Source organism: Manis javanica, chromosome 8, assembly GCF_040802235.1.
Source record: "Manis javanica isolate MJ-LG chromosome 8, MJ_LKY, whole genome shotgun sequence".
Lineage (NCBI taxonomy): Eukaryota > Metazoa > Chordata > Mammalia > Pholidota > Manidae > Manis > Manis javanica.
This window is the reverse complement of record NC_133163.1, coordinates 106,141,421-106,167,179: the sequence shown is the minus strand read 5'-3', so window position 1 is coordinate 106,167,179 and position 25,759 is coordinate 106,141,421. Positions and strand designations below refer to the sequence as shown.

The 25,759-nt window shown below is 33.2% G+C and overlaps 1 protein-coding gene across 9 annotated transcripts in view; it reads left to right on the top strand.

Moving 5' to 3' along the window:
• Positions 1-25,759, top strand: part of ZNF280D (zinc finger protein 280D) — a 296,039-nt gene that overhangs the window by 219,600 nt on the left and 50,680 nt on the right. For 8 of the 9 annotated variants that reach the window (XM_037020971.2, XM_037020969.2, XM_037020975.2 and 5 more), the window contains 8 exons: positions 2,282-2,505; positions 5,574-5,731; positions 6,472-6,572; positions 7,570-7,716; positions 12,523-12,657; positions 14,510-14,817; positions 15,277-15,417; positions 22,222-22,284. In XM_037020971.2, coding sequence (XP_036876866.2) covers positions 2,282-2,505; positions 5,574-5,731; positions 6,472-6,572; positions 7,570-7,716; positions 12,523-12,657; positions 14,510-14,817; positions 15,277-15,417; positions 22,222-22,284 — 1,277 coding nt within the window. The remainder of the gene's footprint in view (positions 1-2,281; positions 2,506-5,573; positions 5,732-6,471; positions 6,573-7,569; positions 7,717-12,522; positions 12,658-14,509; positions 14,818-15,276; positions 15,418-22,221; positions 22,285-25,759) is intronic. The other variant, XM_037020976.2, reaches the window with a different exon arrangement.

The following is a 25,759-nucleotide window of genomic DNA, read 5'->3' as shown; positions in this document are numbered from 1 at the left end:
CATGCCATCCATAACTTTCTTTGTCCTTCTATAAAACTTTAAGTCTAAGGCTAGTTCTCATTTCTTAAGTTGCTTTCTTGTCTTCTGGGTATTTTCTGTACAATTCTTTGCTTTCCTCTCAATTACTAAATCCCCAACCTAGTTCAGTACACCGTCTTGTCCATTTTGGTTGTTAGTGGTTTATCATTCAACTATTTCTGGGGATCTGAATCATTGTTCAAGAGATTTGTATGTTTGTTTTTAAAATCTGATCCTATCTTTTCTGTAAAAAAGAAAATGGAAGAACAGCAAGCAATTGGTCATCTGCTATGCACATCATAATTTTTTAGTATTTAGGTTATCTTTAATTTTTACATATGTACCATATGAGACAGTTCTGAAAAATGTAACCTTGCAACAAATTGTACTGTAGATTACTTAGGTTATTTTGTAGGTTTCAGAAAAGAATCGTCTCAAATATGACTCAGAATCTGAGAGCCAGATTTAATGTTTCATTATAGTAGACTATCCATGTTTCTAATTAGGGAGACTGTTGTATATTACATCATTTTGTGCATTTTAATTTTTTCCCATTGTTGTTTGAGATCATCCCTATAGTAAAACTGCAGATAAAGTGAGGCATTTTGTTTATCAAAATAATCGTACTGATACACATCATTTGTAGTAAGACATATTTTGAGTTGTTTTCTAATAGTGTGGGTGAATTTACTCTGAGCCATCCTTTTGTTTATTTATCCATTCATCCAAGACCAGCATTTTTTACAAGTTAACCTTGTAAAAATACTTAGAAACAGTCTGACTTTCCTAAGTTTGAGCTCTTAAATATTTATATATGCCTCAAGAAGGATCTAGAAACATATACAGCAAAATCTTTCTCATTTTCCTCTTTTTTTTGTAGCTTCACCTGTAAATACAGATTCTGAGTGATAGACTTCAGAGATTCATGTAGTACTAGAGACATAATATATTGATCCTAATTTAGCTTACAGGTGAAACCTTACTCCTTAACTTGTAAAGGCAAATTATGTCACTTTTTTGTGGGTTCATTTTATTCAGTATTTTCCCCTCTCTTTTGGATCCATTTTAGATTTTTTTCGGGAGAAATGTGTGTTTTTCCTTTATAGGTTTCAAAACTGACAAGTGAACAAAATAAGTGCAACTGAAGGAAATGTTACAGGTCTGCTTGAATCAAAGACCTAGCTTCCCATGTGACACAGAAAGTTTCACCAATGATCTAACATTTCAGTGTGCCAGGAGAGGAAGTAGATGTTATCTTAGAAATGGAATATAGTTGTATTTAGATTTTCAGACTTTATTATATTGCTCCTAACTTACTAAATAATACATTTGGAAAGAGTTTAAGTCAGCTGGTTTATGTTGTGAAAGAATTACTTGGATGGCTTGTTAAAAAGCACAGATTTCTGGACCCTACTTTTGGACACTGTGGTTTATGTTCCAAAGTGAGCCCAAGAAATCAGGATTTTGACAATCATTTCTGGTTTTTCTGACACGATTCTTCTGTGGATTGCCTTTGAGAAAAATTGCCCTAAAGAAATTCTACAACTGAAGATTATGTACAATAAATGAATAAATTGGGGGGGAAAAAAGCCTGTGTATGAAAGTATTCCACAGTTGAAACTGTTTATGTGACATCTCGATTTTCTCATGAAGAACTAAATTTCCCCATCAAATATTCAAGCATTCTAAATTTCAAGATGTAACTGCTAAAGTTTTCAAAATATAACTGATACTTCTTTCTTTTTTCCCCATACATTTTCTTGCACCTTGAGTCTGGGGAATGGCAGGTTAGCTGTTGTCCTCAGTGTCCAGTCCCAACCAGATATTATGAAATTTAGTATATCACTTTATAATTGAACATATCCATTATGGCATATGAAAGTACATTTCCCTTCTGTACCCTGTATTCACATGCATATGAAATGAATGCTTTTCAGTTTAGTTAATTTAGTACCTAAATTATTATTAAATATTTACATCTGAAAAGGTAAATTGCAAGGAATAAATCACTAGATCAACTAGGTCCTAGTCTTAAATTTTTATTCTTTTTTAATTTTTTGTTTTGTTTATTATGATAATAGATGTATATTGTTTGAATTCTTTAGAATATATATATACATCACACACTTTCGGTGAATATTTTTCCAAATATATTAACAAGCATAGTTTTACATGGTCTGGCCTTAGTTATAAACACAGAATAGTTTTTTGGTATCTAATTTTTTTAAGGGATAAATAAGTCTTCTATTTTTCTCTCTTCCAGTACTGTTGTCCAGACTTGATAAATAACTTTATGGGACTGGCCAAAATAGAATTTTCAAGTACAGCAAATAAAAATAAGACTACTGATTCAGAGAAAGGAAAATTAATCATGTTAGTTAATGACTTTTATTATGGAAAACATGGAGGAGATGTCAAGGAAGAACAGAAGACTCATACAACCTTTAAATGCTTCAGTTGCTTGAAAATTCTTAAAAATAATATTAGGTATGTAAATACTTATTTTCATTTCTTTTGAAATTTGGGATGTTACAGATACAAATGTATCTTTATTTTAAATTTATCTGTGTCATTCTAGATAAGCAATTTTGCCATTTTCTACTAAAAATAAAGTCAGATTCTCTTGTTGAAAAGCTTTTGTCCTTTCCTGTATTTTACAGTTAACTCCCTCCTGGATCCACTTAGTTGTAGTTCTTTTAAGATAATTAAAGAAAGGACAAACTTTATTTCAAATAAAGCAAAATTAACTGCTTTTCCATGTACTGTCAGTGATCTGGGAATTTTCATAAGATAATTTTCATTTTTAGCTGCCTTTTAATTTTGTTTTTCTTCACTTCACAAGAACTACTGCATTCTAATCTTATTTAATGCTGATATCTTTCAATTATATTTTTAATTTATAGAACATGTACCTTGAAGGAAAAGCTATCTTCTTTAGAGAAGTACAGTTCTAAAAAAATGTGTTTTGATTTAAAAAATTAACCCCTTTAAAATTAGAGATTTATTTTCCAGTGAAACTTTGAACATTTTATGCATATGCTTTAAATATTAGGAATTACTACTTTATAATCTTTGAGTTAGATGGCCTTGCTGTTATCCTGTAAATGACTTAGTAACAAGATACAACATTTTTCCTTGGCTCTATAGCTGGACATTTATATTAGGTAAGATTGTTTTTCAACCATTTTACTATAAACATTTTCAAACATTCAACAAAGTTTTAAAAATTTTACAGTGGACACTTGAATACTTATCATCTTGGTTCTACCATTAACATTTTACTATACTTGCTCTATTATATACCTATTCATTTTTGTTTCACACTTTCTTTTTTCATTTCAAAGTAAAGTGCAGGCATCAGTGTACTTCCCTTAGGTGACGGGTGTGTGTGTGTATATCTTATGTATATATGTATCTTTTTATGTTTACCCTTGATAACTATTATTTGTAACTAGCTTTCTTAGGCACCTGTAGGTTACATCTGGACCCAGCATTTATTTTTTTTCCTGTGAGTTCTTGGATCCAAAAATAAGCTTTATAGAGAAAACCCTGAAATACACAGTAATATACTCCTATAACAATTATTAATGCTTTATTGATAGTAATGCTTTATAGTTTTCAAAATTTCACATGTTATTTCATATGAGTTTTCACATTTCTTTATCTCCTTTCATCAAACTTTAATAGCCATCAGTAGCTAATGGTCCCAGTAGTTTAATGGAAAGTATACTGTACTTTGTGATATAACACTGAACAGTGTTACAACTGAACTCTGTCACCTACTTCCATTTTCTTAACATTTTAACAGTAAGATATGCCAGAAAAATCACATCAGTAAGTACAGTAAAGTGCATAGAAATATGGTTCATTGATTAGTTCCTTGCTTAAATATTATATATATAATATTAGAAGTTATTTCAGCAGTAGTTGTTGTCTTTTCCTTCAACATTAGCCCATTTAATATTAAACATGTGAAAATAAGAAAATTACTTTTGTTTTTACAGAGACTAGTCATACAGTTCTAGAGTATTAGGATGTTTAGAAATTTAAAGCGAGCAGCATTTGATAACATCCAGGAATTGAGCATTTTTGAAATACTGATTGTTTAGTAAATGTAACCTTGATGATAAACATTTCATAGCCAACAAAGCTATATATGTTAAATAATGTCTTACCTTAACAGTGAAAACTGGCAATTGATAATTGTAGAGAATGATAGGAAGGTGATAGATTTTTACTCTCAGCCCACTCAACATATGTGATATGGTATTTTTTTTTCCCTACATTGAGTGTCACCAAAACCAGTTAGATTTTATTTTGTGAACATCCTTCAGGAAATTTGCTTTCTCTCTTCCCCACATTTCCATCTGTTGGTTTAAGTAGTATGAGCTCCTGATGGGGGCTCATATAATAATTGAGGGAAAGCTTGCTAGTTAAGAGATTATTTTATATATATATGTATATACTTTAATCACTTATAAAATTGTGAGCTGAAAGTTTAATGACTCAGTACCTTTTCTCTATATATAAATATTTTGCCAAGATATATAAATATTTTGCCAAGACTAAGACTTTTAATAGGTGTTTGTAGAACTCGTGTTAAAACCAAAGGAGGACAAGAAGATATTTCAAGGATGCCATACATAGGCTGTCCTAACAAGAATAAATATCTCAAAGGTGTGAAAAAGAGATAAAAGTTATAACCTTCATGATGATTGCTATCCAGATTGATGACATTATCACTTAGTTTCAGGATTGTTTCCTTTAGGAGTTTGGGGATTGTTTCCTTTAGGGACTGTAAGTGAATAAATTGTTAATAGTTAACATAGCCTAAAAGTTATTTTGATTGAATAACTTTACTTTCAAAATCAGCAAAAAGCTTCAGTAAGCTATTCTCATTTATATTGCACTCTCTATTGTTGTAGGTCATAGTTCCTGCTCATAAGAAGCCTTTTAGGGAAGCTGAAATAGCAGAATGTAAAACTGAAAAATGGACCTTGCCTAGAAAAGGCATAGCCTGCAAGTTAAAATGAACAGTCTGTGTTAACAGTAAACCGGTATCATTAAATAAAACAAAAGGTTCTTGTAATTATATGCATTAAAATTGCTATTACATGCCTTTAGAAACCAAGACATAAGTAAAAATACCAGTAATTTGTCTTTTAAACATTTGGGATCTATTGTATAACTTCATGGCCTTAGAAGATTTCTCTCATGACCCTGTAGCTGCTTTTGGTGGTAGGGTTTCCTTCCTTTCAGCATTTTATTTAAAAATTCTAAGGAAAAGAAGCCTGCTGTTTTATACTTTAAAAAAACTTTAATCTGAAATTATTAAGAGCAAATTAGTGATATTTCAGATAAATTACACCAGTGAATTATTTTAAAACAAATTCATTTAAAGTGATGAAAGTGCATACTTTCCTAGAGGACCTTAGGGTTTTTGAGATTTTATTTTGACTAATACATCTATATTTTGAGGATTTATATTCAGATACTTTTTTGTGAGATTTTTGTTTTGAATCTGAATTTTTGCACCTGTTGACAATCGTTTATAGGTTTATGAACCACATGAAACACCATTTGGAACTTGAGAAGCAGAGCAGTGAGAGTTGGGAAAACCACACCACCTGCCAGCACTGCTATCGTCAGTTTCCCACACCATTTCAACTGCAGTGTCACATTGAAAGCACACACACACCCCATGAGTTCTCTAGTAAGTTACAATTTCATTTAAGTATTGGGTATTATTGGTTTTGACAATATAAACACTAAGAAAACCTTAAGAAGCCTATTAGGAAAATAGGAAAAAAACTTTGGAATTTGAGATCAAAATTAAAAAAGGTAAGTTTTAAGTTATAAAAACTTTTAAGTAACTAAAATTGAAGTCCCTCTTGTAAATAATTCATTAAGGCAAATAACTTACGTGGGCAACTGTATTAGAAGCCTTAGATCACCGTTTTCAAATATGAAATCGCCCTTCATTTAAAATTGAATAAGAAAAGTAACTACAATGGTAGTTCAGAATCACAGATTTTGGAGGCTAGACAGCTTGGGTTCAGATTCCAGTTGTGCCTCTTAATACAGCTATGTGATCTCAGGCAAGTTATTTATTGTAATGTTGTTGTGGAAATTTAGTTAATTTACAACTTAGAGCTTAAAACTGTGCTTGGTACAATTAACTATATAACTGTTAACCACCTCCAGTAGCACTATTATTGTCATGCTGATATAGATGTATAAAGTGAAATTATATGTATGTGTGTATGTATCTTTTTTTGTTAGCCCCATCAGGATGCATTTTTTAAAATTGAGGTATAATTGACATACAGCATTTTATTAGTTTCACGTGTACAACATAATGATTCGATGTTTGTGTAGTGTGTATATATTAGATATATATATATATGTATATCTTAAAATGGTGTAATGTCTTTCCCCCTCCCCTACTTTTAGCCATTTGCAAAATATGTGAATTATCATTTGAAACAGAGCATATTCTTTTACAACATATGAAGGACAATCATAAACCCGGTGAAATGCCATATATTTGCCAGGTATACACATATTTTATTGTGTAGTGTTTGTTTGGTTTGTTTTGTGTTGTTTTGGTAACAAGATTTAAACCTATTGGACCAGGGATCAGCAAATTTTTTCCTGTTAAAGGGCCAAGTAGTAAATATTCAATCTTTGAGTGTCATATGGTCTCTTTTGCACTAATTAACACTGCCATTGTAGCACAAAGGCAGCTGTAGACAGTAAGTAAATGAATGGGCTCTGGCTGTTAACAATAAAACTTTTTATGAATACTGAAATTTTGGATTTCATGTAATTTTCATATGTCATGTTTATTTTTCTAACATCTAGATAAAATTGGTTATTAAAATCCCCTTGTAAATAATTTATTAGTGGAAAGTCCCTTGGCATAACTCATACATTGTATGTAAGGTCAGCAGAGAATTGGCTTATAGGCCATTGTTTGCTCACCCCTGTGCTGGACAAAGAAAAGCCCTGTGACAGAAAGACAAACATACAGACTTGTCATATCACATATCACTAAGAATGTAGTCATACAAGGTATATAAGATATGCTTTCTGTTACAGAGGACCCTACCAAATACTTTGGGACTAGTATTTTTCAAGCATTTGAAGAAATGGGAAAGCAAGATAATAAGTTGCCACTACCATAATCTGGCATTTATAATATAAAAGAGGATGGTGAGGATGATATTTTATGTAGAAGAAAAAAACTTTATAGGACAAGAGGTATCAGAGTTTGAAAATTCAAGTCGAGATAGGGGGTGATAAATCAAAAGATCTGAGAAAAGGGAATCTAGTTATCTAGTTTTAGAACTTTTCCCTAAATTTTGAAAGATAACTTTTCTGTCTCAAAGATTATCTTTGGGTGCCAGCATTAATGGGATTCTTGGTTGTGTAGGTGTCAGAGGCAAATTAGTGGTACATATGTGTTCTTCTAAACAAATGACCTATCATTATTCCTTTGTAATTGCATATCATAAATTTTCAAGTTACATGTAACTTTTTTATTTTTAGGTATGCAATTATAGATCATCATCATTTTCTGATGTAGAAACTCATTTTAGAACCTCCCATGAAAACACTAAGAACTTGCTATGTCCCTTTTGCCTCAAAGTTATTAAAATTGCAACACCCTATATGCATCATTATATGAAACATCAGGTGAGATTTACCAATTCTTATTTGTTCATGTTGTTTTATTAAAAACATAGATTATAACTTAGACCACTGGTTAGATTTGTTCTATAAGGAAAGTAGCATTACCACAAATGACATGATTAATTTGAAATTTGTGCTAAATCAGCTGTGAAACTTCCACTTCTTTTCCTTGCTTTTCTGGTGATGTTGTGGCTCATAAATGAAAATTCTGAAAGAAAGATAGAAATAGGAAAGCTATGATTGACAGAAAAAAGGAAATATAGGTGGAATATCCAAAAGATCAGGTATTTCAGGGTCTAAGAGAGGGTAGGGAATGATTTTAAAGGTAGTTATTAGGAGCAGGGGAAAAGATGAGCTTGAATTGAGAAAGGAAGATTTTGAGGACTCATAATCTTGTTTTCCTCTTTCTCTTCAAACTTTTTTCCTACTCTAGTCTCCTTATGAGAAAACATGTTGTCATCATTGACTAGGAGTGCCCTTTTATAGCTGCCAGTGATAAATAATAATGACACTTACTGCTCAATATATGAACTCTGCCAAAGAACTGTATTTAAGTTGTAACTTGTTTGTGGATGACTTCTGCCAGTTCTGCTATGTAACTTTTGGAATCCAGTATTGGTGCCTCTAATCTTCTCTTGAATTCTGATGTTATACTTACTGGTTCCTTTCCTGAATCAGTTAAACCATGCTTTGTTTGGACTGAAAACTTTTATGTAACACTGATCCTATTTTTAAGTGCTCAGAAGAGCAACAACAGTGCCTTTGCCAACACCAGAAGTCAGTGGATTTACCGAATGTAATCACATTTTGCCACATCACTAATTCAGCTCATTACATTTTCTTACTGATTAAATTGGCATGCCAACATACTCAGCATTGATGCACGCTTTGTTTTCAGTTCCAGTCATTAGATAATCATGAAATCTACTTGTAGTTTTTAATTGAGAAAAGATCATAAAAGTAGAATCTCCAAATGAATTTATAATCACCTGTGTTGTGACTGAGGTTCTATACATCCTTGAGAAATTCTGACAATATCTTTCTTTTCTAGGTTTCCCCAACAATGTTCCATCAGGTGTTAATAGGTGTTCCCCCCCCAAATTGTTACTGGTAAATAAATTTGGTAAATGCCTAGATTTACAAAATTGAACAGTTTTGTTTGTTTTTTAAAACAGGACTTCTCAGAGCTTTTAATATACTAACTGACATTGTAAATCTCCAAGCAAGGGATGTATAAGGCATGTTATTCCTTAAACTTGTTTGGCCATTGAACCCTTTTTTGTACAATACCTATTAACATTTCTTGAGGAACAGAGTTTGGGAAACACTCTTCTTCTCATTCTATATTTCATCTTCGGACTTTAATTTTGAAAGGGAGAATGAAGTAAAAACAGTAGTTCTGTTTCATTATGGGGCTTTTAACGTAATTTTTTCCATATGCTTTACTGGTCTCCAGAATGAGATGTAGATGTGGGGAGAATAACAATTATGAAAGAGATGTATGGGCCCACTATGTGGGCTGTGTGATTAGTAATCAGTTTTTATACTCTGAGTTTTATGTCTTAACTTGCCACGGGTGCCCGATTTTCTTTTTTGTTTGTATGGAGTACCTAGTAGGTAGACAGACAACAGTAAAGAGGGGAAAACCTATTAATAAGAAGGATCATCAGGCATCTTTCACGTTATTTACAGTTCTATAATTATTTACAAAAGACTGGAAAACCATGAGCAGGATTATAAACTTGTAATTGACATGGCACTAATAGTGCAATATTAGAGAGTAAGAATTGTTGACTATGGCTCATTTTATTGTTTTTGAAGACTTTAGTTGTAACTTTCCCTTAAGCGGATATATTATGAAGTCTTGCATGATTTTAGAGCTTACTTTGAAGAAACAATGAAAGTGATTCAGATGTGCATTAGATCTGTAAAATAATAGGCAGTTTACATATGCAGTCACTAACCTTATGGCATTAGCAGGTGCTTTCCCTGTATTGTGTTGAAGCCTCACCATCACCCTGTGTTTATTATTATTTCCTATCTTACAAATGAAGAAGCAAAGTTTTAGAAAAAGTAACTTACTCAGTGTCACATTACCTAGTAAAAAGCAGAGTTAAAATTTGACTTCAGAGCTTAAGCTTCTACTGCTCTGAATCAGATTTCACATTGGTATTAGGTCTAAAGGCAGAAATTATATATAGTCTGAATTACCCTTAAATTCCTGAAGTCTCCCAAACAATGTAGTATGCTTATCAAAAAATTTAACACAAATAATTTTTTTTTACCCTTGGAATAGAATGCTATTTCATTGGTTGAACATCATGTTATTAAAAAATATACTGTATCTTTATTACCCTTAGCACATTGAAATGCATACATATATAAGAGAGACATGCAAGACTTGTGTCCAGCTAAGGGAAGAGTAGATTAATGTATTCCATCTCGGGACAGATATTCATTGAATGGACCAGTGGACATTTTGATTTAGTTAAATTGTATCTGGTGCTCATATGCACCTTTTCTGTCATTCTCTTGCTTTCTGCCTCACTATCAATTTATTTAATAAGTATTTACTGAGTGCCTTAAGCTGTTATAGGTTTTGGATAGTAATGAACAAAACAAAGTTTGTCCCCTCAGAAATTTGGATTGTAGTGGAGAAAGGTAAATATTTGTGTGTGTTTTTGCATGCATATTAGCTGGTGGTAAATAGTGTAGAAGGAAAATGTGGAGGATAGAAGTGCCAAGGATTGGGGAGGTGTTGGGAGTGGAGGACTGGTTGCTGTTTTGTATACAGAGTGGTCAAAAAAGGGCCTCTGTGAAGGAATTAACAGAGTAAGTCATGTGGAAATCTGAGAGAGGTAACATCATGTAGCCAGTGAAGTGAGTGTGTGTCTAGGGCACTCAACAGCTAAGAGGCCAGTTGTGGCTACAGCAAAGTAAAAGAGGAAAAATAGTAGGAGATAAGGTTGTAGAAAAAGAACACAGAGCAGTTGATGTAGAGCCTTGTAAACCAGAATCAGGATTTTGGAAAGCCACTTGACCATTTTAAGCATGTGGAAGATCTACTGTATTTTAAGATGACTGGCAGCTGTCGGGAGAATAGACGATAGGGAAGAGAGAACATGACAGGGAGAAGATAGGAGATTATTAAAGTAGTCCAGGTGAGTGGCTCGGACCAGTGTAGTGGCAGTGCATGTAAGTAATGAGAAGTGGAAAGATTTTGAAAAACTTTCAAGGTAGAGCTGATAGTTTAATGGGTTGGATATGGGATGTGAGAGAGAATGACCGAGTGTTTTGTCCTAAGCAGCTGCAAAAATTGAATTTTCATATACTGGTCATATGGGGAAGACTGAGGAAAGAACAGATTTTTCTGGACAGGGAGTTAGAGAGGAAATCCAGAATTCAATTTTGTTTGTGTTGATTTGAGATGCATATTAGACATGAAGTACTGATGTCAAGTAGGCAGTTCGACAGATGGTATTTAAAGCCATGAAACTGGATGAGGTAACCTAGGAAGTGATTATAGAGAAAAGATTTCTGGAAACTGGATTCTGGAGAACCTTCTTTCTGTTCTTTTGTATCTGTTTATTGGCCAAGTGTCCCCTTTTCCTTGATTTCCTTGAGCATGTAAGGAATTTGGTTAAGTTGCCTGTATCTATGATATAATCCAATGCACCACATTCTAAAACAGTCTTAAGATGCAACTAGAATAGTAATATAAACACAATATATTTATATATTGCTTTGAACTTTGTAAAGAACTTCTATTTATGAAATGCCCCCTACGTGCCACTAACTGTGGTAGGTACTTCCCAGTATATTGTTTCAATTTTATAAATGATTGGTTATCTTTAAATGGAAATAGTGATGATTCTGGAAGATTTCAACTCTTTTGTATTTACATGTTATTTAAGCTTATATATATGTATATACATACATGTATCATTTTTAAATTAATGACAGCATATAGGTAAAGATTATAGAAAGAACACTGGATCAGGAGTCTGGCAATGTCACTAACTATGGGGAAGTGATTTAGATTTTTCTTGGGTCCTGTTTCCCATCTGTAGAATAATAACAGGATTAGGTTTGATGAGGCACTTAGTCAGGGGGGTCTCATTCAGTAAGTAGATTAGGAATAATCATTCTCATTTATGCCTCCATAGCCACATTGTCTAATATAGTAGCCACTAACTGCATGTGGCTATTTAAATTTAAATTAATTAAAATAAAAAATTCATTTCCTCAGTTGCACTTGGCACATTTCAGGTACTCAGTATTCACATGTGGCTAGTGGCTACAATATTGGACAATGCATCTCTAGAGCATTTTCATTGTAGAAAGTTTTATTAGACAGCACTGCTTTTATACACACATTTCTATAACAATCTTCTTTAAAATGTCTGGCTAGATATTTGAGTTTACTTTATCAAATTGTTAACCAACTAGAAATAGCAAGAGTTAAGAGGAATTCACTTTTTTCTAGGATAAAAACATGGTATAGCTCCTTTTTATAGTGTCATGTGTCTGAATATTTTGTAATTAAAGTGTTACACCACTATTTAGAGAACTTCCATTAGAACTTACTGATAAAACTTGTGTTCAATTCTTTAGAGTAACAGACAGTTTTGAAACCCAAATATTAGTATAAATAATGTTTTTTAAAAATAATATTTTGCTTTTATTTGTGATGTAAAATACTAGTTTTAAAATTATTTAGGCATCATTAAAACTAAATCAGCAGTTTGAGAACAAAGGATTTGTGGTCATTGAAACAATTTTTTCTCCCTTTTTCTGTTTTCTAAACAGAAAAAAGGAATACATCGTTGTACAAAATGCAGGCTGCAATTTTTGACATGCAAAGAGAAAATGGATCACAAAAGTCAGCATCATCGAACATTTATAAAACCTAAACAGCTAGAAGGATTGCCTCCTGGAACAAAAGTGAGTTCAAATGAGTTGTATTTTAATGTATTTGTATGGTAATATATAAATTAACTCCTGCTTGGTTTTATCTGATAAATATAATACTTTACAAAATGATTTCTGATTTTTCTTTAGACTTTAATTTCAGGTTTTATCATATGTTCAGAGAAAAACCGTCTAACCATTCAGTGGTGTATGCTATGTTAGAGGGTATTCCTCTGTAAGAGTTCAATGAGATGAACTGTTCCCTGGGTCAATGGGTTTTGTTAATATTACATAGGCTAGTTTTGACCTATTGCAGTTGGCAGTATATGTCCATTTTATCTGCTAAACTGTAAGATGCTTGAGATCAGGAATCATGTCTTATTTATCTTTGTGTTCTCAGCATCTGGTATAGTCTCGAATGCCATAGGTTCTCAGATGTTTACTGAAGATGTTATTACTGAGTCTGCTTTCAGAGAAGCAAGTTCTGCTGCTGGATAGCATTATGTTTTAAGTGAGCAAACACATGTCTGACTGCATACTGATGATTGTAATTTATTTTTCCCTTTTTGCCTTATATACCTCTGTTTTCTCTGACTTCTTTATATACAGTCAGCTCTTGAATATTTGCTCCAGTGGAGGGAAACAGAGGCATGGATAATCCAAAGTGAAATAATCCCCAAAACATTTATATTTGGCTTTGGGTACTTACCTTTGAATGTGGGTATGTCTGTTATTTGAATTAACTAAAACAATATAAAGCCATGCTCTGAAGACCTAGAGCAAGAGAAGCTATCCAGCATCCTTCCCTGCAATCCATTCATTCTATGCTGGGACTAGACATGCAGAACACTAATGTAAGCAGTGCAGTCCTCTCTCATATTTTCCCTTATTAATCATAACAGTAATATTAATAATAATGATACTAAATGTTTTTATAATACCTTAGAATTAGCTTTTCAGTATGCTTTTCATACATTCTATTATTTAATCTGTATAGCAATCTAGAGATGGAGGCAAGGCAGATTTTACCCCTTGTTATATAGATAAAGAAGCTTAGAGAAGAGAAGTTACTTACTCAAGGTCACATGCCTAGGAAGGAGTAGTATGAAATTTAGCCTCAGGTCTTTTGATTGCTAGTTCAATATTTTGTGTGCTGTCAAAGCACATTACTTCATAGGACTTCTTTATAGGCTGTTTTTCAAGTACATGGTGGTGTGGGTATAGTCAAATGATTAGCAAGAATGTTGGTAGGCAATTATATTTCATTGTCAACCAACAAATGTAATTTCTGAATAATGAGTGGTAAGCTTTATATTAGTTCCATTTAAGGAAATTCTAAATATTATTAAACTTTCAATACAGTATAATGAATTGCTATATCCCCTCCTATAAACTTTGTAAATGTAAATCCTTCCCAATGAGCACCTAGTAAAAGGAGGTCACATCTACTGTATAGATCTGTTTGTTCCTATAGTTGTTGAAGGGTAAAGCAGGTCTTTTTGGAGTTATTTTTCAGACTTCGAGATTTAAAGTTTCACCTTATGTTTGTGAATTTTTTTAGTCATACCAGAGCGTATAATAGTGTGGAATGTGCTCTTTTAATATTCATATAATTTGCATTAACTCCTAATTATCCATTAATAACTGTTATCAATAACATATCACTGATATCAATATAAAAATGTAGTATTACGAGTGAATAAATATCAAGTTTAATTTTGTTTAATTGGTATGAACATATAGAATAAATGGAAAACTTAGTCAATTTTTAGTTTATACTTGCCCTTTCCAAATAGTTGATGTTTAACTTTTTGTTATATAGTGATATTTTAATACTAATGCAATGATTAATTTCCTAAAGCAAATATTATCTTCATTTTTGTAGGTTACTATTCGAGCTTCAGTTGGACCTCTTCAATCAGGATCTTCAACTACACCTTCCATTAGTGCAAGCACTTCTACTCTTCAGCTCTCACCTCCAAGGACTAAAAATATAACTGCTAAAAATCCCACAAAATCTAACACAAGTAAACCTAATATAATTAAATCCAATGCAAGTAAACCTAATGCAAGTAAGCCTAATGGAAGCAAATCTAAATACAAATCAAAAATCTCTAAAATGCAAAAGAAACAAAGCACATTGGCTAGTAGCAAAAAAAAAAGTAAAGTCAATACAGCATTGAGGAACTTAAGGTAATCTTTATTCCTCATATACACTACTAGTTTAATCTTAAGTATAAAAACTTTAATATAAATTTACCCTATTACTCAACCCTCTTGTACATTTATATGCTATCACTTGTGACATAAGTCCAAGAAAATAATAAGTTATTTTACAACTGTTGAACAGAACATGAATTACTATGTTTTTTCTATAATATGAATCTATTATACTGGTATTATAGGTTGTGTTTACATCTGGTAATGTTTGAATTGCTTAATTTAATCCCTTTTATACCAGTGAGAAATGTTAAATTATATTAGATTACTTATACTTACTCTAGCTGTTGTTCCATAGCTGTTGTTAAATTATAAGTCTCTGTTTAAAGATGTTAATTTTAACACCTTGCCTTTAACAGAACATTAATAAGGTGCTCCCTTATTGTTTTTGTTTTAAAATACATTTTTATCTTTTCTTTGTGTCTCCATAAGGTATCGTCGGGGAGTTCAAAAGTGCATTGAGTGTTGTTCGGAAATAAAAGATTTTGCAAACCACTTTCCTACATATGTTCACTGTAGTTTTTGCAGATACAACACTAGCTGTAGCAAAGCCTATGTAAATCATATGATGAGGTAAGATGAGTTAAACATCTATAATTATCAATTAAAATTATAGTTCAGCAAGTTTGTTTTTGAAAATAATAGCTATCCTACTAGATATTTACCTGAATATCCTACTGATAACTGTCCTACCAGAAGCCAATTTTTCTCTTCAAGGAGCTAAAAGCATCTAGTATTAGGGAACTTGTAGGGTAATGTCTGATACTGTTTTCCAGCATAGTAACTCATAAAATTACTGGGACAAAAATTATAAAAACAGTTGGACGAATGAAATTAGCATAGTCTTGTTAGGGAAATAGTTTTCCAATGGGAATTTTTCCTATCAAACTTTCAAAAATGGTTACTTTTAAAGATAAAAAGTTAAATGTTTTAAATACATTTACCTAACCAATGCATATAATCTCATGAGTGTTATTCAAAGCAGTCACTGAGAGACTCCAGGATTTCCAGTGATGTAAGGAATTTTATTGTGTCTGTTTCTTTCTGTCTCTGTCTCTCTTTCTCTGTAGTCCATCTGTCTATCTGTCCATTCATTCATCAAGCCGTCTATCTGTACATTTATTCAGTGAAATGAGAGACTATTCAAGGCACTATGCCTATGTTTGAATTCTTCATCGTTAATCCATTCAACTCAGATTATTTGAATACCTAGTATTTACTCCACGCAGAGAAACCCTTCATAGCCCATATTACTTTCATTTGTATCTCATTAATAAGAGTGTCTTTCAGGATGGACTTTTTTTAAAAACAGTCAAAAATTTTTTAGATATAAATCAGGTTGATACTCAAAGTGTGGTTGTTCCATTTTTTTTTTAAGTTAGAATTAATCTATAGCTAATAAAAGTGACTTTCTTACAGATCATAACATGACCTTTGTGTACTTTCTGGTCATTTTGAACTACTACTTTCAAGGATTTTCCCATCTTTCTTGATGGCTTCAGCGCATTTCTCACACATTTTTCCCTTCTTGATGATCAGCCTAACCTCATGGAACTTTGACTTCGTCAGTGTCAGCACCTCAACATCAGCTTTTAAATTATGACGTCCCCTTTCTTACCACAGTACTAGTTCACTCTCATCAAATACATTGTTCATTTCCTTTGAATTCCTGTTACTCTGTGACTTTCAGGGCTTTGACTCCTTCCTGTCCAGCAGCAGCCATCTAACTTAATAGTTAACCTCACCCTCAGGGTCACCTGGCTTGATTGCTGGTTTGTTTTTTGTCCTAGAATCCTTTACACCTTTAGTCATGCTTACCTGGCATAAAAGGCCAAAGTGAGACTTGAATGTCATCTTATGAATTTGACACTCAATTCTAGATTACGGTGCTTGATGCAATCAGCTCTGACTTCATGATCTTTAACTTAGACTGGGTCCTATTGTTTTATTTTTAAATACTTCTATATTTTTACCTACAATGTTTATTTAAACCTTTTTCAGTACTTTAAAGATTTTTAGTTTCTCAGTTGTTAAATCTGACCCACTAATAACTTAGTTGGGAGCCATCTTTTCTCTTAATCTTTCCAATGTCAATTTTTCTTCCTGTTACTTTAATCTAGACATTGATCTCAGAAATCAAACACGTTTCGTTTCTCCAGAATTAACACTGTCCTTTATCTCCTCTAGTTCCTCCACAATGTTATCGAGTTAACATGCAACCTGATCTCCTCTCCCTCCCATGCTCCCTCTGCTTAAACATTTTCAGGTACTTTTTTTCTAAGATGAGAGCAATTTGTCCCTACGTCCTACTTTCCTTATTTCTTGTCTTCCTCTTACCACGAACAAACAGTTGTAAAAAGTGTTTGTTACTAGCTTATTTGTGGTTCAGTTTTTTTAACCTTTTAATTTGGGTGTCATCCTCACCTACCAAACTAACAGTGCACCTCTAAAAAGTATGTCATGTACTTACCACCACATTTATTCACTTTTTTCCCACTCTTAATACTCCACAACTTCTTCAGAGTATTTGACATTGTTGTCACACACTTTTGAACTATTCTCCTCAGCTTCTGTCAAACTTAGCATATTTTTCTTCCTTTTTGGCTGCTTCTCTTTTTCATTGTCTTTTTTCCCTCAGCTCTTCTTGCTTCTTTACCTTTCCTTTCTTGGTAACTTACTGCTGTCACTTCTACCTTTCCACCGTAAATCTCTGCTTTCAATCCTTAGTTTTCCTGAGATTCAACTCTGTATTACTAATTATTTTACAGATATTTTTACCTTTGATTCATTTGCATCTAAAAAAAACAAACAAACCAAACATTATCTGTCCAGAGTTGGCACAGCTACCCCCAAATACTCTTTCAGGACATGATTTGTGTGAATGTGGGACACCAGCTGGAAATAATTCACTGCCCCAAGTTTCTTAAGCTCATAAAGTTTTCTTGATCTGCCACTGTGCATCAAGGCTCTAAGACTCTTCTGCATTCCGCCACTCTGCCTGCCAGTTACTGCAGTGGTATACATCTTTGTTCCATTTCCTTTAAACCAGACCCTAAGCATCCTTTCCCCCAGCATACTTTTATGTGGAGTGCCTCTTGTTTCTGTGACAAATGCATGGTTGCCCAATGAGGCTTTAATTTTGCCCTTAATTTGTAGGGAATCAAATTGGAAAATATTCTGTTTTCTTAAACCAAGAGCTATTCCACCCTTATCACAGGCCTCCCACCTGTCCTGTAGAACAGCCAAATCCACTCTATTCTAAAACATTGCCAATTAGCTTGATTCCCTTCATACCCTTTCCCCAATTCCCAGTGAGCCCCATCCCTGCATTTCTTTTTCTTCTCACACACTGAGCTCTTACTCATTGTTAGCCTCACATGGAACTGGAAGCTGCCATTGCCACTTGTAGGGTTCGGTAGATCCTTTGTCCTTCTCTGCTTCACTGGAGCCCTTGCCTCACTCATTACCTTAGGTATCTCCCATTGAATGCCCACCCCTAGTTCTGTCCAGTGTTGATCCTTGTGGGCTTCGTTCTGTATGTACAGAAGCTTCATTTTCTCCATAGAGTGGGAACCTGTAATCCCTGTCCTGTTCTACCTCTGTACTCTAGATTGATCTTTTTCCCTCTGGTCTCACCTGCCCCTGTCCATTCTATAAAGACTCCCTCCCCATACTCTTTCCCACTAATTTTTGACAGTGGCTTTTCCTTACTCTTTGTTAATCCCTGGAATACCTATGTCCATCCTCTTCAGTTTACCATCTGTTTTGAAGTATTTGATCACAGCAATAACTCATAGGGATCATTCGTCACTTTGTCACTTTGACTTGTGTACCATTCACCTATTCTGCCTTTTATTTTATTTGTGTCTGTATTATCTCCTTGAGAAGAAGGGCTCTTTGTATTCACCATGTCACCTAGCACATTACAAACAGCAAGTAATAGTCATTTTTGTTGTAATTATAAAAGACTCTAAATAAAATTTCAGAAGAGGATATTAAAAAATCTTGGCACATGGAAGCATTTTTAGAATAAGACTTGTAAAGAAGATCATCATTAAACATGTAATTTTAAAGTGTTATTTAAAGTAGCATTACTTGTGTTTGGTTGCTTAAATTACTGCATCGTATTTGCCTGTAGCTTTTAGGCAGCAATAGAAGTCACCTAAAAAAATGCAAACAAATTGCTGTATAATTTTGTTATTCCTCAACATGATGTTTAAGAAGGCTTTTTCTCCACATGTAATAGAATTAAGTTAGCAGACATGAGTATTTACTATTTCTTTTTCTTGAAGAGGTTTCTGTTTGCTAAGAAGTACAGCAAGCTGATGGTGAAGAATCAGACAAATCTGGATTTGAATCCAGTCTTCACCATTTATTTATTTATTTATTACCTATGTGACTTTGTGCAGGTTACTTAACCTGACTTCTAGTTTCCTTTTCTTAAAAAGAAAGGTATTTTGATTATTAGAGAAAAATATGCTTAAGTGCTTAATAAAATGATTTGAACTGAGGAGATATCCAAGTAATTATAGCTATTGTTTCTAAGTTGTGATAATTAGATACTATAAATAAAGTCCTTGCCTTTAATTTTCCCAATTTATTAGAAGTGGTATATTTACCTAGCTTAATGTGATAAATGCCTATGAGAGCACAGAGTAGGTAAGGCTGAATTTTTTTAAACAAAAAATAAGGGAAGGTGCTCAGTAAATGACATTTCATGTTGGCTTTCAAGTTTAAAATTTTTCCAAGGAAAAAGAAAACTGCTATTACAGTTTGTTCCTATACAGTGGATAAGACAGAGTGCTGAATTGATTTTTCTAAGATATGCTTGAGTTCATTGTATATTTCATACAGTTTTATTGGCACTACATAATAGTAGTTAGAACAACAGTTGGATTATTGTGATAGTATCATAACTGCATCCTGTCTAGTCTCCCTAACCCCCTTTTGTAATTTTTCCATTCCTCTGTTGATAGAGTAGGCTTATCTGGTCAGGTCATTTTTTGGCCTAAAATCTTTGGCCTAAAAAGTAGGACAAAGAACTACTTTATCAATTACTTTAACTCTTATTTTCTTGAAAATCTCTCTATATCTTGCTCTTTGCTTTGCCTGGAGCAGGATAGTAGGGACCTTCTTAACTGAAATTAACTTCTAATTGTTAGCTGGCTTCTGCTCCATTCTCTTGCAGCTTTTCCTTCATGCAACCATAAACTTTTTATGTGTCACTATTGATGTTTATCTTGTGGTAATTATTTATGAATATATTCACTTGTGTAACAAATATTTATTAGGCATTTATTGTGCAGCAGCAGCTGTTTGACTTCCTCCTGCCTGCCTCTCTATCTCCAAACTGTGAACTCTAGGGCAGACAACTTGCCATTTTCTCTTTGTATCATCAGCCTCTAGTGCAGTGTCTTAAATAGTGGGCATACCATCAATATTTTGTTGGATGTTTAGGATATTATTCCTTTTGTGTTTTGTTGAAGGTAAGGTTGTTCCTTATAATGAGTGAAGGTCATTAAAAATACAAAGGGATTTTTTCCCTCTAGTCTTACTGAAGTATAATTTATATACAGTAAAATTCACCTGTTTTTAGATTCCAGCTTAATAAGCTTTGCTAATTATATATAGTCATATAACAAGGTGGTAAATTTTTTAAACCTAGATTTTAACATTATGTTTTTATTATATTGTAATAAAATCTCAACCTTTTTTCTCTTGTCTTAGGTTTATTTCTGTGTTGTTATTAATTTTATATAAAAATCTAATAGAAAGAAGGGTAGTTTTTTTTCCTTTTTGTTTGTGAGCTAACAAATCTACTTTTCCATTACTATAATACCCAAAACTATAAGCATAGAATTTGTATAGTAAATATAAATGAAGAGGCAATATAAGTCCTTTTATAGATAGGGAAGTCTGAAACTGGATTCAGATAACTAAAAATTTTTAAATTACCAACATTTTAATAAGTTACACATTATAGACAGAAATGTAAGCCATCAAAAAGATGCTGAAATATAGTTTTTTCTCCTCTTACCAAATACATAAAGAAACCAAAAACTAAAAACAGTCTGAGGAGAATGAAGAAATAAGTTTTTTAAAGTTAGTTTTAAATCACATTTAAAAAAAACCTCATTTTCGTTCACATTCGTTGGGAATCAGATAAAATCTTGGACTTATTCCTCTGGGGAAAAACAGTTGGGTGCACAAATTTTTGCATGTAATTTCAGGGTTTACTAATCCCCTGATACTCTCTTCTTAAAAAAAATTAATTATTTTTGTTATGTTATCTTGAATTTGTAAATTCTTTAAGAGTAATTATCCCCAGATTGAAGAAATGAGTATTAGAAATATTCTGAGGATATTTTCCAGGAATTATAGCTCATCAGAGTATTTCTTTTCCCATACGTATATGCTGTACTCATGATGGTTACCCTGTATCTGAAAGTGACCATTGATGTGGTGTGTTGGCTGCTTGTGGTCTATCAGTGCCTGCTAGGGTTACTGCTTCTCAAACTTAGCTTGCGTAAAACTCCCTGAAGAAGTTTTTTTATATGTATTCCTAGGCCCAGCTGCCAGAGATAATTTCAGTAGTTTTGTAGGGAGCACAAGACTTTGCATTCCAACATAAGCTTCCATAGGATGCTGATATTATTAGCCCATGACTCCATTTTTAGTGATAGTGCAGTAAGCTAATCCTAGCTTTCTAGTACAGGAAAGCTTTTGTCACCAGATTTGAAAAGGTATATAAAAGCTGTTCATTGGCTACAAAATTCGGTTAGTGGTTTTCTGTTTTGTGCTTAGGGGAAGCACTTTTTAAGCTCAGAGCTCTTACTTTAATTTTTTTTTTCATTACCCTCTATTAGTAATTGTAATAAAGAACTGTCCGAATGTTTGATTTTGCAAATGTGAACAGTGATATTTATCTTAAATACTGTTTACATCAAAGATGATTTGGATTCTACTTCTCTCACCTGACACAAGCATGTTATGATTGGAAAAATGATTTTTTAAAATGTTAATTAATGCTATCCATTCATATGTAGCAAATATGTTATTAGCAAAAAGTTTAAATTTTTTTCAACTTAATGAATGAAAAAATTAATTTGACATGCTTTACTTTTTTTTAATTCAAGTATTTATATAATGGTGAGGTACTGATTTTATAAGAATATGCTTAGGGAAGTAGATATCATTAGAAATTAAATAGGTAAAATAGATTGTAAGATAAAATGTTGAATTAAACAGGGGTGACATACATTATTTTGTTATTTATATAATAATCTTTTATGCCAAACAAGAAACTATAGATTTGATAAATGCTATAATTAATGACTTCTTGTATAATAAAATTAATGAAATCTATTTTGTCTCCAGCTTTCATAGTAACCGTCCAAGTAAAAGGTTTTGTATTTTTAAGAAGCATTCAGAAGATTTCAGGTAACTAATTTATCCTCTCCAAAATTCTTTCTTTTGAAAAATTGTATGACTTAAATTTTTTTATATGTAACATCTTGCTTGAGCATATAGTTCATATACAGTTCAATTCACACATTTAAATTGTACAAATAATAGTTTTTAGTATAGTTACAGAGTTGTGCAGCTTTCACTGCATTTAAGTTTAGTACATTTTAATCACTCCAGAAAGAAACTGTACCCACTAGTAGTCATCCCCATTTCCTTCCAACTACCCTGTCCCTAAGCAACCACTAATCTATTTTCTGTATAGATTTGCCTATTCTGGACATTTCATGTTAATGGAATGTTATAGTATGTGACCCTTCATGACTGGTTTTTTCCATTTAGCATAATGTTTTCACGTTTCATCCATGTTGTAGCATATATCAGTATTTCATTTTTTTATTGCTGAATAATATTACGTTGTATTGATACACCAATTTATTTATTTTTATTTATCCATTTAGATGACTTTAACTTTGAAGCTTTATGAATATTGCTGCTATGAACATTTGTGTATACGTTTTTGTCTGGGCATGTCTTTTTCGTTTCTCTTTTGTATATATCTAGGACTGGAATTGCTGGGTTATATGATGACTCTATGTTGAGCCTTTGAGGAACTGCCAGACTATTTTTATAAAGTTCTTCCACTATTTTACATTTGCACCAGCAATGTATGAGGGTTCTAATTTCTCCACATCTTTGTCAATACTTGCTGTTACCTCTTTTGCATTATAGCTATCCTAGTGGGTGTAAAGTGGTACCTCACTGTGGTTTGATATAACTTCTTTTTTAACCTGATGTTGGGATGCCCAATTTGGAAATCTAAATGACTGCTACTGACATTTCAGAGTCTGTTCATTATATCCTTAGACTAGAGGTAGGCTTAGCCTATATTCTCTTGCTAAATTTGTTTCAGTAGTGACAAATGGTATCATGATGAAATATTAATGCATTTGCACTGTAAAAGAACAAAAATAAGACTCTTCCAACAATATTTGAATTTTTAAACGATACCCAGTAAAGTGACTAACACTTTCAATTTTGAGGTAAATTTCTTAAACCACTAGAATTCTTGAAATTAGTATGTGGTATCCATGATTATTATTTTTTCTTTTTCAAATAAAGAGATGTGTACAATTTGCTTACTGTGCAGAAAAGCTGTTAATGAGTATTTCTAAAGACATCAGTAATTAACTTTGGTTATACCACAGATTTAACTCAGAATCCACTGAGCACCATTTTTTATATTCTTCTGAATTCTTTGGATTCCATTGTTCCTTATTTTTTTTGGTCATGTGCCATTGCTACTTGAAATATCAGTGTCTTTGCCGCACCAAAATAATATAGAGACGTAAGGTTAGCCAATACTTGTTTTTTTTAATTTTTTTGGTATCATTAATCTACAATTATGTGAAGAACACTATGTACACTAGGCTCCCCCCTTCACCAAGTCCCCGCCACAAACCCCATTACAGTCGCTGTCCATCAGTGTAGTAAGATGCTGTAGAATCACTACTTGTCTTCTCTGTGTTGCACAGCCCTCCCTGTGTCCCCCCGCCCACATTATACATGCTAATCATAATGCCCCCTTTCTTTTTCCCCACCCTTATCTCTCCTTCCCCACGCATCCTCCCCAGTCCTTTTCCCTTTGGTAACTGTTAGTCCATTTTTGGGTTCTGTGATTCTGCTGCTGTTTTGTTCCTTCAGTTTTTCTTTGTTCTTTTACTCCACATATGAGTGAAATCATTTGGTACTTGTCTTTCTATGCCTGGCTTATTTCACTGAGCATAATACCCTCTCGCTCCATCCATGTTGTTGCAAATGGTAGGATTTGTTTTCTTCCTGTGGCTAAATAATATTCCATTGTGTATATGTACCACATCTTCTTTATCCATTCATCTACTGATGGACACTTAGGTTGCTTCCATATCTTGGCTATTGTAAATAGTGCTGCGATAAACATAGGGGTGCATCTGTCTTTTTCAAACTGGAGTGCTGCATTCTTAGGGTAAATTCCTAGAAGTGGAATTCCTGGGTCAAATGGTATTTCTATTTTGAGCTTTCTGAGGAACCTCCATACTGCTTTCCACAATGGTTGAACTAATTTACATTCCCGCCAGCAGTGTAGGAGGGTTCCCCTTTCTCCACAACCTCACCAACATTTGTTGTTGTTTGTCTTTTGGATTGTGGCGATCCTTACTGGTGTGAGGTGATATCTCATTGTGGTTTGAATTTGCATTTCTCTGATGATTAGCGATGTAGAGCATCTTTTCATGTGTCTGTTGGCCATCTGAATTTCTTCTTTAGACAACTGTCTATTCAGCTCCTCTGTCCATTTTTTTAATTGGATTATTTGATTTTTGTTTGTTGAGGTACATGAGCTCTTTATGTATTTTGGATGTCAACCCTTTATCAGATCTGTCATTTATGAATATATTCTCCCATTCTGTAGGATACCTTTCTGTTCTATTGATGGTGTCCTTTGCTGTACAGAAGCTTTTCAGCTTGATATAGTCCCACTTGTTCATTTTTGCTTTTGTTTTCCTTGCCCAGGGAGATATGTTCATGATGAGGTCACTCATGTTTATGTCTAAGAGATTTTGCCTATGTCTTTTTCTAAGAGTTTTATGGTTTCATGACTTATATTCAGATCTTTGATCCATTTCAAATTTACTTTTGTGTATGGGATTAGACAGTGATCCAGTTTCATTCTCTTACATGTAGCTGTCCAGTTTTGCCAGCACCATCTGTTGAAGAGACTGTCATTTCCCTATTGTATGTCCATGGCTCTTTTATCATATATTAATTGACCATATATGGTCGGGTTTATATCAGGGCTCTCTAGTCTGTTCCATTTGTCTGTGGCTCTGTTCTTGTGCCAGAACCAAATTGTCTTGATTACTATGGCTTTGTAGTAGAGCTTGAAGTTGAGGAGCAAGATCCCCAATACTTGTTTTGATGCTCTGGGTTAGTGGAAGAGTTGGAAAAGGGGATAATGTTATGTCTCAGGACCTTTATTCTTATTGCTTATGACTAGTGTGTTCCCCATATTTTTGTATGGTTAACTCCTTCATCTACTTCAGGTCTCCATTATGATGAGTGAGCCTTTCCTTGACCATGCAACTTAAAATTGTATCCTCTCCATACTTCACTACAGTACTGTCTCCTTTTTATGCTTCATTTTTGTCCAGGTCATTGTTCATCATCTGATATACTGTATGCTTTATTTCCTGTGTTCTCTTTTTGGAATGTGGGCGGTTTAGATTTTTGTCTATTCCAAGCATTAACTAATACCTGGCACATAGTAGGCACTCAGTTAATATTTGTTAAGTAAGTTAGTGTTTATCTTGCAAAGGACTTCATTGGGCAATATAGGTCCCATCTGTGATGATGGTCTTACCACCTATGATGGTACCTCATGGGAAGAGAAAAATTCATTCCATTTAAAAAATAT